The 20,080-nt window shown below is 34.2% G+C and overlaps 1 protein-coding gene across 1 annotated transcript; it reads right to left on the bottom strand.

Moving 5' to 3' along the window:
* Positions 1–17,671: 17,671 nt before the first annotated feature.
* LOC132312287 (oil body-associated protein 2C-like) lies at positions 17,672–19,497 on the bottom strand. The gene is made up of 4 exons (XM_059810632.1): positions 19,257–19,497; positions 19,088–19,170; positions 18,693–18,807; positions 17,672–17,934 (listed from the first exon to the last, which is right to left on the bottom strand). The coding sequence occupies exons 1-4, from the start codon at positions 19,468–19,470 to the stop codon at positions 17,672–17,674; spliced, it is 675 nt and encodes a 224-aa protein (XP_059666615.1). The 5' UTR covers positions 19,471–19,497.
* Positions 19,498–20,080: the final 583 nt, after the last annotated feature.

The raw sequence follows: 20,080 nt of genomic DNA, 5'->3' as shown, positions 1-20,080 counted from the left end.
ACTTCGTTTGATTCTTGCAGTTAATGAGTAAAAGAAAAGAAAATATAAAAAAATCATTTTCTCTTGTTTGATTGTGGCGAAAAACACAAGGGAAAAGAAAATTTGAGGGGAAGTAAGAGAGAAATATTTAATTTAATTTATATGTCATTTACCATTTATTTTTTTTAATAGAAATGACATTTTCATTTATTATTCTTGTTCCCTTCCTTTTTTAAAATTTAAAAACAAAAAGCAATTTATAATTAGTAAGAGAGAAACTGAAGAAAAAAAAAAAAAACAGAAGAGAAACTGCGAAGAAAACTGTTTTTGGTTCTCTTTTCCCTCATTAAACTCACTAAACATAAGGATTAATTATGTCATAGCAACCTAAATTATATACCACATGATGGGAAACTAGTTAACTTTGTAACACCACGTGATCAATTGATAATATTATGTTTTCATTTGTTTAGATAGAAAGAATGAGAGGAATTTCGAATTCAAACCTTAAAATGAGTATTGTTAGAGAGGAACAAGACTTGTCTACTCACCAATGAGTAAGTCATTCTTACTGATCGTTAAATAGTTCAATCACAATTGTACAAATAATTCGTAATTACAAAATCGGAGAAGTGTTAAATAATGAAATGGTGACTGAATTTATTTCAAAAAAAATTATTGTCCTTATTTTTGTTTTCCTGATTTTGTAATTACTAATTATTTATGCAATTGTGATTAGACCAAATCAATAATCAGTAGAAATGACATACTACTAAGTAAGTAGTGTTAGTAGTAATAATTCCCATTCCTAATCGAGCTATCTTTTAAAACAATGGGTGCAAATTAGTTGTTTTAATTTTTTTAATAAATTGGTTGTCAAAGAAAATGGTTTTTTTTTTTTTTTTTCCTGTGGTTGAGAAGAAATCCCAGTTTCCTAGAATTTTTCCTTATATATAAACAAATTCGATGTCAGGTACATTACAACTTGTGGAGGAAAAAAATTGTGGATTCTCATGAAATTGCTGTTTAAATAACATGAGGTCTATTCCTTCAAACAATAAAGTAATTCAGCAAATTGTCCATCGTATATAATATAGAGTTCTCCCATTTCAGCAAGTTAACTACCTTGTACATATATTTTACTCAATGCCATAGACCAAAATCCACAAAATCAGAAAGTCTCTTCAAGTAAAATATGTCTACGTGCTTTATTTATTATAACTTCTGTTTTGTTTTACTTGTACCCTTTATTGGCTTCTTTTCATACAATTCTATGCTAAACATGTCCCACTTTATTGTGTGTGTTAATGATATAATTTGTCCATAGATTCGGACGAATACAACCAAATCAATTGATTTATGAAAGATTGTAATGGTATTAAACTTTTGAAAAAGTGTTACGAACCAATTAACTGATTTATAAAAATGTATAACGAACCCTTAAAAAAGTGTTACGAACCAACTGATTTATAAAAATGTTTAATGATATCAAACCTTTAAAAAAATGTTACCAACCAACTAATGGCTTGTTTGGCTAGTGTTTCTGCTTCGTATTTTTTGTTTTTGTTAGTGTACTATAACGAAGCAAAGCACGAAACATGTTTGGTAATATTTGTTATACTTTTGAATAGTACCGAAGCACTTTCAAAATTGAGTCCAAAATCGGAAGTATCAAAAAAATACTTTTGTTTGCTTCCGCACGGTAACAAAGCACTGTTCAAAATAATAATAATAATTCTAAAATAACATTTTTAACTAACCATTCAAATTTTCAAACTTGTAACACTTTTTACCAAACATACTTTTATATTTTTACTTCTAAAAATTTTGTAATAAATTTAGGTTATCAAACAAGCTTCTTTAAAAACAAAAAACATTACTTTTATTTCAAATCAAAACAAAAGCACGGTTGCCAACTGTTTGGCTTTTTTTTTTTAGAGGCGTGCCAGAGTCTTTCGACCCAAGGGATTAAATAGCCAAACTATCCTTAATGCTGACCGAATATAAAATCGGCCCTTAGTGAATCAGGCGATTGTTGGAAGGCAAGGATGACCCCTTCCTTCAGGTTCTTCAACGCCTCAATAAAGAGGACTTTCAGCACTATAAGTAGAATAGATGAAGGGAGTAAAACAAATTACACGAGCATTCATCTATTCTAAGAGACTTGGAAAATAAAAGTATAGGGGACTAATGCCAAGCATCGACTTTTATTTCATAAGTAAAATTCTTATACAGAGTACAAGAAGTGGAATTTTAACACTAGAGGCTACTCCTCTGAACAGAAGTAAAATACAATTAAAGAACTGTATGAAATTGCAGAGAATGAAAAACATCGATAAAGAAAATACTACATTATAAGAAAATGCGTTGTATTGGTCGGGGACCTTTTGCACAGACTCCTCCTGTCTCTATTTATAGAGAAACTTTGTAGCAGCAGTTTTCTTTTTAAATTCAAATATCATTTGAATTATAAAAATGTAATACTCCTAGTTTTCAAAAGGATAAAATGGGAATGGGAATTTAATTTTCAATTTTGATTTGTATTTGATTTTTTTTTATTTATTTAGTAATTGGACTTATTTTGTTATTTGTTTAGCTTAATTGTTTTATTTGCTTAATTGGTAATTGTGTTTGTTTAAATTGATTGTAATTGTTTTAATTTAATTTTTGGTTAATTTAAATATTTGATTATTCTTTTAATTTAATTTTGGGTAGCTTATAAAATTATGTGTGTTGTATTTATAGTTTAGGGTTAGGGTTTTATTTCATATAGTAGCCGACATATCATTAGGCTGGATCTAGGATTAGGGCTTCATAGAAGGCTATATATATATAAAGTTATAAGCAGACTTAGGATTGGGGACAGCAATATATATATATATATATATATATATATATATATATATATATATATATATATTCTTTTATGTCTGCAACCCTATTCTTTTAATATCTTGAAAAGGAAAAAAACAGAGGCTCTAGAATGTGAAGAGAGATACACAGTGAGGGTCTTGAGAGGTGAATTAAGGGGATTGTGCGTGGGTTGAACCAAGACATAACAAAGGTAGAGAACAGTGATGAGAGGAGGGAACAGTCTTGGAGAATTTAGCAACGGCGTTGAAAGGTTTCCCCATAAACTTGTGTTTTGTGCATCTTATATAGACTCCAGGAACTTAATTAAACTATTAAAAATGGATTTTATGCATTGCCAGATGATTTCTGAAATCTGTTCTGTGTTTTTAAAATTTAAACCCGTTGTTGCTTAAACTATTCTGTTGTGAGTTTAATTTCTGTCGTTTGATTTACACTGGAGTATGAGAGGTTCTAGGACTATAAGAACTTAAATAGAATCCAAAGAATGCTACAAAAGTTTGGGATATGACACTGGACTTCGCCGGAAGCGAAGAAGAACTGAATTGGTTGTTTGCAAAAACTGTTTTTGTCTTCAAATTAGATTTTTGCCAAACTATTCTTAGGGAAATCAAAGGAGTTTCTAGGAGTATTAGGGCTTAAATTGAACTCTTAAGATCCTTAAGAAACTTAGGACAGACAGTTGGAACTTCTGCCGGAAGTAAAGACGAAGCAGTGAAGTAGAGAGGGGCTCTCAGGGGTGAGAGCCGGCTCCTAAATGGTGGGAGCCGGCTCCCATGAAGAGAGAGCCAGCTTTCCATGAGGGGGAGCCGGCTCTAGAAGCCTAGGAGCCGGCTCCAATAAAGGGGAGCCGGCTCCCATGGGAAAAAAACCCCTACGGGGTGTTTTCTGTAATTTTTTGGAGTTCTGGGGTTAAACGCAAATACTGAAAATTAAAGGGGGTTTCAAATATGTTAAAATTAACCTATTAAGACCCTTAAATAGTTGGTTTATGCTAGGGTGCTAATCTTAAGGGGCATCAGGAAACAGAAACGTGGAATAGGCATGCTGTCAAGGAAGGATGAATGTTTAAGTTAATAAGTTTGTTTTAATAACTTAAACTGACTGGTATCGAATTACTTTTGAGATGTTATATAAATTATTTATATACTTTAATGGAGGCCAGAAAGTTCGGTGTAGGATATGGGCATAGACAGTATTAACTTAGATATTAAATGGTATGCTGTCAGGAGTGGTAGGAATTTTAGTTGCTAGTTTTGGTTTAGCGAACTAAATGGACTAGTATGGGAATAGTGTTGGGGTTTCATATAATGAGCAGTTTGGAATTCAGAGTGTCATATTATATAAGGCACAGGTTTTGGAGTGGAGGATCAAAGGGACGTCATGTGGTGTAAATGCTAATTTTCATGCTGTTAAGGATTTGTGGAGGATTTCATTACTTGTCTTTGTTTTGGCAATTTAAATAATATGGTATGAGAGGATGGTTTGGGATATCTAGTATAATGTATTTAGTTCATATTTCTGGCTGATCATTATAACAGGTTATGGATGTTAATTGATGAACTGTTTAACTTCTGTTTTATCAATTGTATGGATGTGGATAATATAAATTGTTTATCAATACTTTAACAATTTATTTGGAGGATTAATGATTATAATCATATACTGGATGCATAATAGGATCTTAATAATATCTGTTTTCTATTATGCTGGTTTCTGGATTTATTTGATGTTCTAATGAATGTGCATCGTTTATGGATCATTCGCATTATATGTACCAGTATGGGACGGTGACATATCAGGGATGGATTAGATCAAAAAGCTAAGTCCTACCCATTCTTACATACGGAATGGATTAACTAAAATAGTTAACTCCTACATGGATACATGTCCTGTCAACTAAAACAGTTGAACGACATAATGGATGCTTGTTTTATCTTTCGGCATTAGGAAGGAATTTATATATATATTTATGGTACTGTGATACGAGCTTGAGTCTCCTGATCACGGTTAGGGTGCGTATATCGCAAAGGTTGAGTAGCTAGATATAGCAAATGTTCCCTGGTAGGTCTAGGTACTTGGCCGCTGAAAAGCGTGTTTTATATGTCACCTTCTACCCAGGCTGAACTATGTTATAGGCTAGTGAGCATCCTATAGTGTGTATTTATATATCTATGGACTATTGTAGATATTTCCGAGCTATCTAGGATGTATCTGCGTATCGGGTTTATGTACGGATTGTAGTAGGATGGAACTTGCATGTGGGCCTGACTCACCTTTATTTTTCAGGTGTTCGTGAGTACCAGGCTTAGGGTTTGATCATGGTGATACAAATACAGTCACTCACTCTTCCGACTACATAGGATTTTCTTTCTTATTTTGGTTTTGGATTTTAATTCTGTAAATGTTTTACCAGTCAGAAATATTAGGGGTCCACTAGATGGATTCCCGAGTTGTACGGATTGGAAATTTTATTTATATTAAAACTTTTATTTTGGAGGTTTTACAATTAGAATTCTTTTCAGCGTATAATTATTTTATTCTTAATTCAGTTTTATTCCTGCTTGTTTATATATTGATTGTCTGGTATCCTTCGGATCTGTGCCCGGACTTGATCACCCGTGGTTCTAGAATCGAGGGGTATCACAGTTGGTATCAGAGCACTCCAGGTTCTAGTGTCCTTAGGAGTGTCTTGCATTAGAAGTCTTCCGCGTTGCGTCTCTTAAAAACTTAGAGCCATATTAGGATTCGTTGTACTCTTTTACGGTTCATTAGGAGGAGCTCCTGGTGTCAATTATATTCCATAATTATGGAATGGTTGACACTAGAAGGAGGATGGGGTCTGCGGCGACAGCAAATCAGACCGAAGGAGTACGTTATCGAGTTCTCTATCAGAAGCAGAACTTGGGATTTAAGGTTTAGTTCCGGTTGGCATTACTTTTAGAAGTATAAGCCAATGAGGGATATAGGAGTGTGTTTTAGGTCCCCGTATAAAGGGACTAACACGATTTTAGTTATTCTCCTAAAAGAGACAACCGAGGAATAGGAGTCCAAAGAGGATTCTAGTGGAGGAGATTTCAACAAACTCAAGAAAGAGGGTATTAAATGTTAAAAATCAGGGATCACGTGAAAGTGATCTTGTTCGCTAATAGTATAGTGAACGATACTCATAGAGTTGAGGTGGATTGTTAACTTTGTGTATTACCTTTAAACGAGGTAGATAAAGGGAACTTTTTAGGGGTTTGGGAATCAGATGAAGTTCTTCTCAGAACGAAGCAAAGATTATATAGCACGTTCCGGGGAGTATGAGGATTAGGTTTTGACGATCTAAGTTGCTTTATACAGCTACATTAGACGGTTTGTATCCTGTGTATAAGGAGGATGAAGGTTAAGCCTTTGGCATTTACTGAGGCAAATGGAGTTGGTTTTGAGCTATGTTTTGAGGTTGGGCGATTACCTCCGAAACTGTAGAAAGGAGATTGTGAACTAATCGGGTAAAGTTGATTTCTAAAAGAAATTTTCTTTGCTAGGAGGAACGATGTTTTACGTAGGAGTTTATTGTGTTTTATTGTGTGTGCTTTATATGTTTCTTTTTTGTCAAGTATCAGTTAATTACCGTTTTGGAGGAATAACGTTAATTATGCTAAGATTGTAGGCATGTGATCATGGGATTTGGTTAGTATATCTAACTTTAGTCAATCAAATGAACCTAGACATGCGTGGTTGTAGTATGTGTTCAGGATAGGATAAGAAAAAAAAACCAGCGGTTTTGAGTCAAATGATATAGATTCAGTGGATAAGCTGTAACGTCATGCTGGTCTATCGAAGGAACTGGCTTGGCTGAATATCTTCTAGGAAAATTTTAAACAGGTGTTCTTAAGTCAGTAAGAGGATTTTTGGTACTGGTTTAAGTACTTGTTGGAATGACACCGACTGAGGTTAGTAGACGAATTTACTAGTCATCAGTAAATTCTTAATCAAGAATTTTTCCCATCAGGGGGGGTCATTAGGAGGAGGTGCTGGCAATGCATATCAAAGAGGAGGCAGAGTCACTTATTTGCACAAATAATATGGAATTTTTTTTTTAGGTTACCGTTCGCAACAAGTAGTTGTTGCTCGGAAATTTTTGACTATTTGGAGGATGAAAAGATTTCCATATGCGGTTGCAGTTAGACGGGATGTCTAATAGCCACTTATTTATGTTAGAAAGGTAAGATGTCAAAGACTTAAGGATGAGACCAAACATCTAATATCTGTCTCAAAGTCTGATATCCGGTACATAATCTAGATGGACCGTCAGAGATCATTAGATCCTTGCGGCCACTTCTCATGCTAGAGCGGGACTGACAGAGTAGGTTCCACGGATTTAGATGAGAGATTACTGATTCTACACAAGGGTCAGGATTCTGGTTGGGAGATCGTTGACTGATAAACTTAAATCGGTTTCATTTTGTCTATTTTGGGAACTAGTAAGATATCAGTTCCTACGAATAGGGCGGATCACGAGACGGCTTAGATGGATAGATGTGGTGATTCACACTTTGCTTTAAGCAACGTCTGGTGAAAGTGATAGGGCAGAGGATGATCTTATCAACCGGTATGGAAATTGAACCTTCGGTGGTTATTGCGCAAACCAGTATGGTTTAACATGTGGAAATTATAACACCTGCTGTTACTAGGGAAATGGAAGTGGTCAACTTAGAATATTTGGCGTTTCTTATCAGTTGTACATTACGTTGATAATGGAGGTATAGCATGTGGTTATTCAATATGGAAGATAACTGGTGCTATGTCAAAGGAGCTTTCTGAAGGTGTTGGAGCAACAACTATGCTTTGCATCTCTAGACGGGAAATTGGACCGCGATATTCTATTTAATCATGGCAAATATGCTTAGGATATGTATCCTAGGTTGGCATGGGTAATTGAAAGTATTACTTACCATTTCAGATATTATCTGTGCTATTGTTGGCACAAGGAGGTTCGTGCGACAATGTTTGGGATTTTAGATAGTCGGGTTGTGTCGATCTCTTAATGGTTGGTCCGACATGGAAGCGAGGTTATCTAATAAGACCTTGACTTTATGTAAGGATACATTGGAGAACCATGCTCTCTTTTGGTAATGAGTGCTCATGGTTTGGAGGCGACAGTCGGATTTTGTAGCTAGTTGAACTCGTACATGGGAGTTTTCTATCAGGGAAGGGTTGTTTGAGCGGTTTTCCGTATCGGAAGCAATGTGTTTTGGAGGAAAGTCAGTTTTATGTATCGCACTGACTCTTCACGGGTTTTGGTTATTGGTTTCGGCAGTAGCCTATTGTTTAGCGTTACCAACTTGTTAAGCGTTGGATGCATAGGACTTTTATGTGTTAGAACTGTGGAATTGGAAGGACGAGGGATGGTTACTCTTCGTTGAATATTGGGTAAGATTGGATCGTTGCTAGATATAATCTAGGAGTTGCACATTTATGCTATTTCTTAAACATCAGAATCTTGTATATGGTTGGATGTGTTGGAATTTGGGTGGCGCTCATCTAAAGGGGCTGTGCCACACGAAAACGGAAATGAATTTTGCAAAGTCATTAATTCAGATTTTTGTGAATTCCGAGGACGGAATTCCTTTTGTTAGGGGGGAAGAATGTAATACCCCTAGTTTTCAAAAGGATAAAATGGGAATGGGAATTTAATTTTCAATTTTGATTTGTATTTCATTTTTTTTTTTATATTTAATAATTGGACTTATTTGTTATTTGTTTAGCTTAATTGTTTTATTTGCTTAATTGGTAATTGTGTTTGTTTACATTGATTGTAATTGTTTTAATTTAATTTTTGGTTAATTTAAATATTTGATTATTGTTTTAATTTAATTTTGGGTAGCTTATAAAATTATGTGTTGTATTTATAGTTTAGGGTTAGGGTTTTATTTCATATAGTAGCCGACATATCATTAGGCTGGATCTAGGATTAGGGCTTCATAGAAGGCTATATATATATAAAGTTATAAGCAGACTTAGGATTGGGGACGACAATATATATATATATATATATATATATATATATATATATATATATATATATATATATTCTTTTATGTCTGCAACCCTATTCTTTTAATATCTTGAAAAGGAAAAAAACAGAGGCTCTAGAATGTGAAGAGAGATACACAGTGAGGGTCTTGAGAGGTGAATTAAGGGGATTGTGCGTGGGTTGAACCAAGACATAATAAAGGTAGAGAACAGTGATGAGAGGAGGGAACAGTCTTGGAGAATTTAGCAACGGCGTTGAAAGGTTTCGAACCGAAACCTAAAGGCAAATTTCAAACTATCTCTTTCCCCATAAACTTGTGTTCTGTGCATCTTATATAGACTCTAGGAACTTAATTAAACTATTAAAAACGGATTTTATGCATTGCCAGATGATTTCTGAAATCTGTTCTGTGTTTTTAAAGTTTAAACCCGTTGTTGCTTAAACTATTCTGTTGTGAGTTTAATTTCTGTCGTTTGATTTACACTGGAGTATGAGAGGTTCTAGGACTATAAGAACTTAAATAGAATCCAAAGAATGCTACAAAAGTTTGGGATATGACACTGGACTTCGCCGGAAGCGAAGAAGAACTGAATTGGTTGTTTGCATAAACTGTTTTTGTCTTCAAATTAGATTTTTGCCAAACTATTCTTAAGGAAATCAAAGGAGTTTCTAGGAGTATTAGGGCTTAAATTGAACTCTTAAAATCCTTAAGAAACTTAGGACAGACAGTTGGAACTTCTGCCGGAAGTAAAGACGAAGCAGTGAAGTAGAGAGGGGCTCTCAGGGGTGAGAGCCGGCTCCTAAATGGTGGGAGCCGGCTCCCATGAAGAGAGAGCCGGCTTTCCATGAGGGGGAGCCGGCTCTAGAAGCCTAGGAGCCGGCTCCAATAAAGGGGAGCCGGCTCCCATGGGAAAAAAAACCCCTACGGGGTGTTTTCTGTAATTTTTCAGAGTTCTGGGGTTAAACGCAAATACTGAAAATTAAAGGGGGTTTCAAATATGTTAAAATTAACCTATTAAGACCCTTAAATAGTTGGTTTATGCTAGGGTGCTAATCTTAAGGGGCATCAGGAAACAGAAACGTGGAATAGGTATGCTGTCAAGGAAGGATGAATGTTTAAGTTAATAAGTTTGTTTTAATAACTTAAACTGACTGGTATCGAATTACTTTTGAGATGTTATATAAATTATTTATATACTTTAATGGAGGCCAGAAAGTTCGGTGTAGGATATGGGCATAGACAGTATTAACTTAGATATTAAATGGTATGCTGTCAGGAGTGGTAGGAATTTTAGTTGCTAGTTTTGGTTTAGCGAACTAAATGGACTAGTATGGGAATACTGTTGGGGTTTCATATAATGAGCAGTTTGGAATTCAGAGTGTCATATTATATCAGGCACAGGTTTTGGAGTGGAGGATCAAAGGGACGTCATGTGGTGTAAATGCTAATTTTCATGCTGTTAAGGATTTGTGGAGGATTTCATTACTTGTCTTTGTTTTGGCAATTTAAATAATATGGTATGAGAGGATGGTTTGGGATATCTAGTATAATGTATTTAGTTCATATTTCTGGCTGATCATTATAACAGGTTATGGATGTTAATTGATGAACTGTTTAACTTCTGTTTTATCAATTGTATGGATGTGGATAATATAAATTGTTTATCAATACTTTAACAATTTATTTGGAGGATTAATGATTATAATCATATACTGGATGCATAATAGGATCTTAATAATATCTGTTTTCTATTATGCTGGTTTCTGGATTTATTTGATGTTCTAATGAATGTGCATCGTTTATGGATCATTCGCATTATATGTACCGGTATGGGACGGTGACATATCAGGGATGGATTAGATCAAAAAGCTAAGTCCTACCCATTCTTACATACGGAATGGATTAACTAAAATAGTTAACTCCTACATGGATACATGTCCTGTTAACTAAAACAGTTGAACGACATAATGGATGCTTGTTTTATCTTTCGGCATTAGGAAGGAATTTATATATATATTTATGGTACTGTGATACGAGCTTGAGTCTCCTGATCACGGTTAGGGTGCGTATATCGCAAAGGTTGAGTAGCTACATATAACAAATGTTCTCTGGTAGGTTTAGGTACTTGGCCGCTGAAAAACGTGTTTTATATGTCACCTTCTACCCAGGCTGAACTATGTTATAGGCTAGTGAGCATCCTATAGTGTGTATTTATATATCTATGGACTATTGTAGATATTGCCGAGCTATCTAGGATGTATCTGCGTATTGGGTTTATTTACGGATTGTAGTAGGATGGAACTTGCATGTGGGCCTGACCCACCTTTATTTTTCAGGTGTTCGTGAGTACCAGGCTTAGGATTTGATCGTGGTGATACAGATACAGTCACTCACTCTTCCGACTACATAGGATTTTCTTTCTTATTTTGGTTTTGGATTTTAATTCTGTAAATGTTTTACCAGTTGGAAATATTAGGGGTCCACTAGATGGATTCCCGAGTTGTACGGATTGGAAATTTTATTTATATTAAAACTTTTATTTTGGAGGTTTTACAATTAGAATTCTTTTCAGCGTATAATTATTTTATTCTTAATTCAGTTTTATTCCTGCTTGTTTATATATTGATTGTCTGGTATCCTTCGGATCTGTGCCCGGACTTGATCACCCGTGGTTCTAGAATCGAGGAGTATCACAAAAAATTACCATTGTCTTAATCTTATCCACCATCATTTGAATTATGAAAACTACCATTGTCTTAATCTTATCCACCTTTTGCCTTTTGTCTTAAATTTATCTACATAAATTATATTTGTGGAATAAAATTGACGTAGGCAATTTATTGACTTTAGACTTCAATTTTACATAGGAGTCCTATTTAATAACACGGTTCATATCTTCTCCTCCAATCAAACAACACCACGTGTCCAAATTAAAAATTTTATTTTTATGGTGCAAACAATCCCCCCCCTCCCCCAGCTCTTTGAAATAAGGGCAGATCGAAATTTTAAAGATTTGAATTGAAGGATTACAATTTAAATCAACCACTCTTATTCGGCCTTTTGCATAACTAACCAGTCCCTATATCTTCTGACAATTTTTCGATTGCTTTTCCGATCAGCACCTTATTACCGTCAGCCCCTTTTTTTATTTCGCTTATAAGCAATCTTTCAACCACATCCTAACGACGGCACATTCACCATACAATCGTTTTGAGCACTTAATCAATTGAGGTGCTGATCAAACCTTACCACCAACGTGACAAGTCATCTAGGTGCAGGATTAAATTATGTATAGACTGATTATGTTTAGCCCCCGGGTAGTTTCCAATCTCAGCACTAAATTGTTGACATTTGCAACCAAAATGTACATATTTGGCTATCAACCAACAACTCATAATTTTAATCGATTACAATAACCAATTCTTCTTTGGTACCCCAAGTGGTTGAACAACTTGATGGGTCCTCCCGGATCGAACAGAAATTCTTTCGGCCTCTTGGGATTTCTTAGGGCCGAACGAGTTGTCCCCCAAGGCCAAGTAAGCCTTGGTTCAAAATTATATTATTTTTCAACCTCTTTTGGTGTCCTTATGGTTATTGAATTCAACACCTGAACACCATTAACCATTTTCAGAGGCTTTTTCAACGCTCGACATATGTAACGCTTGATTTTTATCAATTCTGCAGCGTCAATTTTAATGCCACTTTCAGCCTTTGTCAAATGATTCTCATAAGTAGGATCTTTGACATAATTATTATTCGATGCCTCTATCACATGAATTTCATAGTTTGGGTCCCTATAATAGATACCCCTAAAGGCATTCCTTTTATCTTGTTCTTCTTTCGGAACCTTTTCATATCTTGTAGCACTAGAGGCTAGTTGGAACAAATCTCGAAATTGCATTCCCTCAAATTTCCTTCGTAATTCAAATTCTAAACCATTCAAGGCTAGACTCACATATTCTGTTTCTGGAAGGGCTATTTGACATTTATTTCTCGCACATTTTAACCTACCAATAAAGGCTTCAGCTGTCTCTCCAGGCATTTGGGATAGCCTAGATAAGTCAGCCATCGATACATTTGGTTCGGTCTTATAAAATTGGGTGTGAAACATTGGGTGTGAAACATTTCTTCCAATTGTTGCCAAGTATAGACCGAATTTACCGGTAAACTTATATACCAAGAAAATGCGGTCCCTTAAAGGGAATTAACAAATAGCCTTAATATTAAAAATTCATTTACTCCAGCCTCACCACATTGAATGGAAAATCGACCAATATGTTCTATGGTCGAAGTGGAGTCTTATCCTGAAAAGATAACGAAATCGGGAACTTTATAGCCTCTTGGAAACGCATATTGGTCTATATAACCCGGATATGGCTTCCTACATATAAGGCGACCAACTCTTCTTGGGGATGGTCCATAACTTTCTTGAATTAAATTAGCCAATTGATCTCTGTCAACCTTAAAGGGTTGATGGTTTGGCTGTTGTGCTTGAGGCTAATGCATATAAGGTGCCTGAGGATGAGGCACATACGACACTTGAGGCTGAGGCACATTCGGCGCCTGAGGCTGAGGCACATATGATGCCTGAGGCTGAGGCGCTGGAAAATTAAAATTAGCATTAAAATTATCTCGCCACTCTTGGGGCTGACATACTTGCTGTTGGTGTTAATAAATCAGATTAAATGGTGGTCAATTCACATTCTGATTAGCCCCTCCGATTAGTTGATATTCCGTTGGTATCTGATGTTGTGGCTGATTAGCCTACGATTGATTGGCCTGCTGTTGATATTGTCCATGCAACGGCTGCAAAAGGGGTTGAAACCCTTGCCGCTGTTGTTGACAGTAATTATGTTAAACCCCAACAGTCGCTGGAACTTGTTGTTGTGCATGCAACAAAGTATCTGTAGTATTTGACCATGCCATAAGATGTTGATCAAACTTTGTTGATAGGACGGTCAAAGAGTCATTCAAATTAGCCAATGTGTTATGGATTGGCTCTAGTGCTCCATGAAAGGTACGGCTGGAAATTTCCATCCGTTGCACTAAATTATTAATATTCTCAGCCAACATCTGATTACTTGGCTGTTGATTTACTTCGATTTCAGCCTCTTATTCCTAATGTTGAGGCTGTTTCTCAGGCAAATTTTGCAACTGAGACTGAGTAAATGGCATAGATTTAGACACTTTCGGTGTCCCACCAGGCGTGCCAAATTGTTTGGCTCTTTTTTTTTAGGGGCGTGCTAGAGTCTTTCGACCCAAGGGGTTGGATAACCAAACTATCATTGGTGCTGACCGAATATTAAATCGGCCCTTAGTGAATTAGGTGATTGTTGGAAGGCAATGATAACCCCTTCCTTCAGGTTCTTCAACGCCTCAATAAAGAGGACTTTCAACACTATAAGTAGAATGGATGAAGAGAGTAAAACAAATTACACAAGCATTCATCTATTCTAAGAGACTTAGAAAATAAAAGTAGAGGGGACTAATGCCTAGCGTCGACTTTTATTTCATAAGTAAAATTCTTTTACAGAGTACAAGAAGTGAAATTTTAACACTAGAGGCTACACTTATGAACAGAAGTAAAATACAATTAAAGAACTGTATGAAATTGCAGAGAATGATAAACATCGATAAAGAAAATACTACATTGTAAGAAAATGCGTTGTGTTGGTTGAGGACCTTTTGCACAGACTCCTCCTATCTCTATTTATAGAGAAACCTTGTAGCAATAGTTTTCTTTTTAAATTCAAATATCATTTGAATTATAAAAACTACCCTTGTCTTAATCTTTTCCATCATCATTTGAATTATAAAAACTACTCTTGTGTTAATCTTATCCACCTTTTGCATTTTGTCTTAAATTTATCCAAATAAATCGTATTTGTGGAATAAAATTGATGTAGGCAATTTATTGACTTTAAACTCCAATTTTATATAGGAGTCCTATTTAATGACACGGCACATATCTTCTCTTCCAATCAAACAACACCATGTCTAAATTAAAAAATTTATTTTTATGGTGCAAACACCAACGAACTCTAATATGTTAGAACACTCTCACTCTCTCTCTCTCTCTCTCTCTCTCTCTCGCACGCTCTCTGTCAAGGCAAAAAGGTTGTAAAAGGGTTTTACAAAAGATTAGATTACAACTCTGTCCTTTCTTGTCAAATTCGTACATTTAAAAATACTATCTTTTGTAGTCTATTTTCCAATCAAATTCATTCATGTAGTGTTCGACTTATATTTAAATGCATATATATATATAGGATAATGCTTAGCTACTCACCGGTGAGTAGCTTCACCCTGTTCACCCCTCATGTGTTCCAATAACAACATACTACATCAGCTTTAATAAAAAAATTATTCAATGGTTGATCTGAGATAATATAGAGAACGTGGCTTATTTGGTTATTAAAGCTAATATAATATATTATCATTGGAACACACGATGGGTGAGTAGCTAAGTATTATCCATATATATATATATATATATATATCCCAGTTGTTTTAGTGTCTCTCCCAACTTGGAATGCATATAGCCCAAGTTGCCAACTAACTAACTACAGGGGAAAAGCAACCAGAAGATTGCTTTTTTTTTTTTTTTTTTTTTTTTATCACATTTAGCTTATTTTTCAATACGCTAATTTTTTATCACATTCAACCCACCAAAAAAAAAAAAAGGTCATAGAACACATTTTTTTTCTTCTTCTCTATTGACGTTTTCTTTCTTATCATCGATCATCCATTTTTCATCATTTATACCAAGAAAAACATGAAACTCACTTTTAGAATAATTTGATCATACATATTGGTTACCATTTTAATGTGAGTCGTATGAATCAAGTATAGTGTAGTGATGTTTTTCTTTTAGTAAATAATTTTCACACGCCTAATTAATGTGGTCCATAATGGATTTTCAACCTTCTCGATTGGTGGATACAAGTATTATCTAACTCTCTTTTGAAGATAATCTGGATCCTTGTGAGCTTGAACCACTTTTCACAACATGTCTTTATAGATATTGCCTGCTTTTTACGCATTTCGTGTTTACAAATTTTAAAACACATTTACATGGTTAAGGAAAATAATATATTCTTTTTGTTTTAAAATAATTTTCTATTTATTTATTTATTTGGAACCTCCCAAAATACATGTGTCATTCTTAAAATGAATATACTACTTTTTATAATATTCCTAAACTATCATTTTAATATTTATTTTATTAAATATATGCACTAATTTCGGAGTATTCTTTCTTTTATAAGAATAAATTTAAAAATTCACTCTTATCAATATAATAAAAAAAATATATTAAAATTGAGCATAAAAAGTTAAGTTTGCTTGGTTTATAATTATAGAAATAATTTTTGTTCTCAGAAAACTAAAAATTGAAAAATTGTATAAAAAATTATACTTGATTCAGTTTTTTAAAAACTGTTTTCTGAAAAAATCAGTTATAAAAATGTATATTTTCAAATAACAGTCTTTTATAGTTGGGATGGTAAAAGTGTGTGTGTATATATATATATATATAGTAGTATGAGATTAAGTAAATATTTGTAATGCAATTAGTTTTAATCCTAAAAACGATGAACTACAAAGAAAGTAATAAAATTATTATTTTTAATGACGCAATTAACAACACAAAAGTAATAAATCCAATCCAGCCATAGGAAAGAAATGAAAGGAAAATAAAATGGAGTGATATAATTTTTTTGTTTGGTATAAAATTTTAAAACGAAAAAGAATTAAAAAGATTTGAAAAAATACGAACATTGTTAATATCAAATTTGTTTTTATAAAAATAAAATCTATACCAAAAAAAAATATTGTGATAAATTCATAAAAATATTTTTTTCTTTTCATTTCTTTCTCCAAACATAATTTACTATTCTTTCCTCACCTTTCTTTTCTCCCTATTCTTTCCTCTCATTTCTTTTCTCCCTACCATTTTTCTTTTTGGTAAATAATTGATAAGCCCAACCCACCAAACTTAACCTCTATTCTTGGGCCTTAACCCGCCAAACTCCTGGGCTATATTTAGCTCTCAAACTTACATTCAAGCTTGCCTATTATTATTATTATTATTATTATTATTATTATTATATTGGTATTAATCCCACTTATCTTGCTACAAATTTTCCCAAATAATTGAATCAACAACTAAAAGGACTTTGTAAACTTCAATTGTATTATTCTATTTGAATAACAATCAGTTGAAATTCTAGCTAATCTCTCTCTCATTCAATCCCTACAAACTCAACTTAGTCCAATTTCAATACTGATTCCAAAAAGTTAGGCAAAAACTGCAAATACTTCGGATGAAAAAAAAAAAAAACAATAATAATATCAATTGTCAAATTAAGCAACCTGTCATCCAATTAAGAGAAAATCATGCTGAAATTACTGACAAATTTTCTTTAAACTCGACATTGAAACAGTGGAAATGAAATTGTGTCAAATGTATCCCTTTATCAGCAACAAAAGTTATGGTCATGCATATGTGAGATTCAAATATGCATGTGTATACAATATACATTACTCAAGATATTATAATTTATATATTACATGCACAGTTTCAGAACACACATGCACAACACATAAACTACTTACTGAACAAAATTAACACAAAAGACAGAGTAGCAGAAAATTAACAGCACAGTTTCAGCACACACATGCACAACATAAACTACTTACTGAACACTTCTACTAATTATACACCCAAAATGAACTTGAAGTATATGTATAAATGCAGAGCTCAAAAGACCATAGTTGCCATATACCTAACCAAATCTTCAGGGGAAGGTTACCCCTGGTCGGAGCTTCATCTCTGTCGTCTCAACACAGATAGCAAAGCCCTTCTGGTGCTGTTTCCAGTAGTCAGCCAGGGGATTTATCCACTCTGGCTCGGCGATCTCCATTCTTGAATTCTTGAGCGCATTAGTTGATATGTTGTACTTGTTATCCCTCCTCTGAACTATCTCTGGTGTCACCATGCCCAAGTTCACAGCTTGTGGGGACATCATCAGTGCTGGTTCACCCACAGGAAGCCTGTCACCTATATATATATATACACACACATACATATCCGCATCAGTATTAACCACAACCGTCAATGCTAAATTTGCAAGCGTCTATGCCTTCATTGTATACGTTCATGTGTCCATTGTAATTTCAAAATTACAAAAAAAAAAAATAAAATAAATAAAATTTAAAAACAAAAAAAATAAATAAAAACAAAGTGTGAGAGAAATTAGCGGTATAACCGTAAAAGGACGATGAGATTGAGATTTGAGCATTTTTATACCTAGGAAGATATTCTATTTTTTCATGATGTAACTACCCTTATATGATAGATATTATATGCAAATAATTCTCTCAAGTAATTTGATATATCCAGCACAAGATATTAATTTGGATAAAATTTAGAAAATAAATATAATTTTAGCCGACTATAAAGGGCAATTCTCATACCGACTCAAACAGGTGAGAGACATTCACAAAATTCTCAAAAAATTTACAAAATTTAAATATTAAAGTTACACCTCCTCTCACAACTAACTTAAACTTAGCTATTAAATATATCATCAGCTCATCATCGATCTTTATAAATTAAAATTGAAACATGAAAAGGGAGAAAAAGAAGACAACTAACTTAAACTTAGCTATTAAATATATCATCGCTCATCATCGATCTTTATAAATTAAAATTGAAACATGAAAAGGGAGAAAAAGGAGACGAGTGAGGAGGCGTGTTGAAGAATTTAAATATTAAAAGTTACTCTCTCTAGCAACAGCTTTAGTTATGAGATTTACCTCTGTCAGTTTGCCAAGTGCACCAGAATTTGCCATAAGTTTTAGCAATATTTTCGAGCTCGGGCCTCACAACCATCTCTGGGACTCGGGGAGTCACCCAGAGCCCTGATTTGATCTGGACCATCCAATATATATTTTCATCAAATTGTATATATTAATTAATTGTTTAATTTTTCAAAAAACAGTCAAGTTATTCATCAAAATTTACACCAATTATTTAATGAGCATTAGTTCAGATGGTACAAGATTGAGCTAGAGCTAGTACTGTTGGAGCGCGCCTCACATAAAATATAGTGAGGGTATACGTACATGTATTTGCTTGAACTTTGAAAAATAAATAAATAAATAATAATTAGACATTAATCATCATGCAAAGGAGAGCCAATTGAATTAACCTCATAAGCATGAGAGTGCCAAAGCTTCTGCTCCTCAGGTGGCAAAGTCTCAAATATTTCTTCCGACACAATATACTCCACCCCTATACAAAATTACCAATTAACACCACCATAATATATAAATATATATTTATATACACATATATATAGAGTGAGAGTGATGATTTACCAATGAGTCTGCTGGTTGAGTCGTCGGAATCATAGACGGCGCACTGAAGGAAGTCCTGGTTGAGGCGAGTGACATAGTGGTGAGTCTGGATCTGGCGAGTCATTTCATGGCTATACTTAGCAAAGGTGCACACATGCTGGCTAATCTGCTTCACAGGCTTCAGGGACTGCAACATCTGAGCCCCTTTGTCCAGCATGTGCTGTTCCATCGACATCGGCTTTCCCGGCGGTATCTTCTCGCCGCCGTCCGCTTCATTTCCTCTCTTTGAAGCCATCAAAAACACTTCGTCTCCTTTTTTTTGTAAAGCTACAACTATATTGATCTTCTTGTTGAAGCTCTGTGATAAGGGGAGGTTGAGAATATAGGAGCTTTGTGTATATATATATATGAGATGTTCTGATGGTGGACTATCACAAGGTCCCACGTACACATGCATGAGAGTTGAGGTGGCTGATATTGCTGTGTCCTGTTGCCAGATGGTGAATATGTAGTGACACTTGTATTGCTAAATAAGAAAAGAAGAGCCAGTAGGGTAAATGGGTAATAGTGCGTGATTTATTTTATATTTTATTTTATTTTATCTTATTTTTTATACGTTGCACATAAATTAAAAAATTGCACCAATCCATTATTTCTTACCATATTATTTATTAATTATATTGTAAAAAGTAACTTTTGTAAGTAGATTTTTTTTTTTTTTTTCCCCAATTTTCTTGTATTGCTAACTTTTGTAAGTAGGTGTTTCATTGTCTTTTTAAGTTGCTTTCTAAACTTGCAGTTAGTTGAAATTGAATAATAATAGATTGTTTGTCTTGTTAAAAAAA

This window comes from Cornus florida, unplaced genomic scaffold, assembly GCF_030987335.1.
Source record: "Cornus florida cultivar Cherokee Brave unplaced genomic scaffold, ASM3098733v1 CherokeeBrave_3.0.0_Hap2_Chr01, whole genome shotgun sequence".
Classification (NCBI taxonomy): Eukaryota; Viridiplantae; Streptophyta; class Magnoliopsida; order Cornales; family Cornaceae; genus Cornus; species Cornus florida.
The sequence above is the reverse complement of the archived record's forward strand: the minus strand, read 5'-3'. Positions and strand labels throughout refer to the sequence as shown.

Excerpts from the sequence above, each read along its gene's own strand:
- LOC132312287 (XM_059810632.1), bottom strand. The coding sequence starts at position 19,470 with ATGTCGATGGAACAGCACATGCTGGACAAAGGGGCTCAGATGTTGCAG. Across the intron at positions 19,171-19,256 it reads CTCAACCAGCAGACTCATTG|GGGTGGAGTATATTGTGTCG; the intron begins GTAAATCATCAC and ends AATTTTGTATAG. Across the intron at positions 18,808-19,087 it reads GGCACTCTCATGCTTATGAG|ATCAAATCAGGGCTCTGGGT; the intron begins GTTAATTCAATT and ends TGGATGGTCCAG.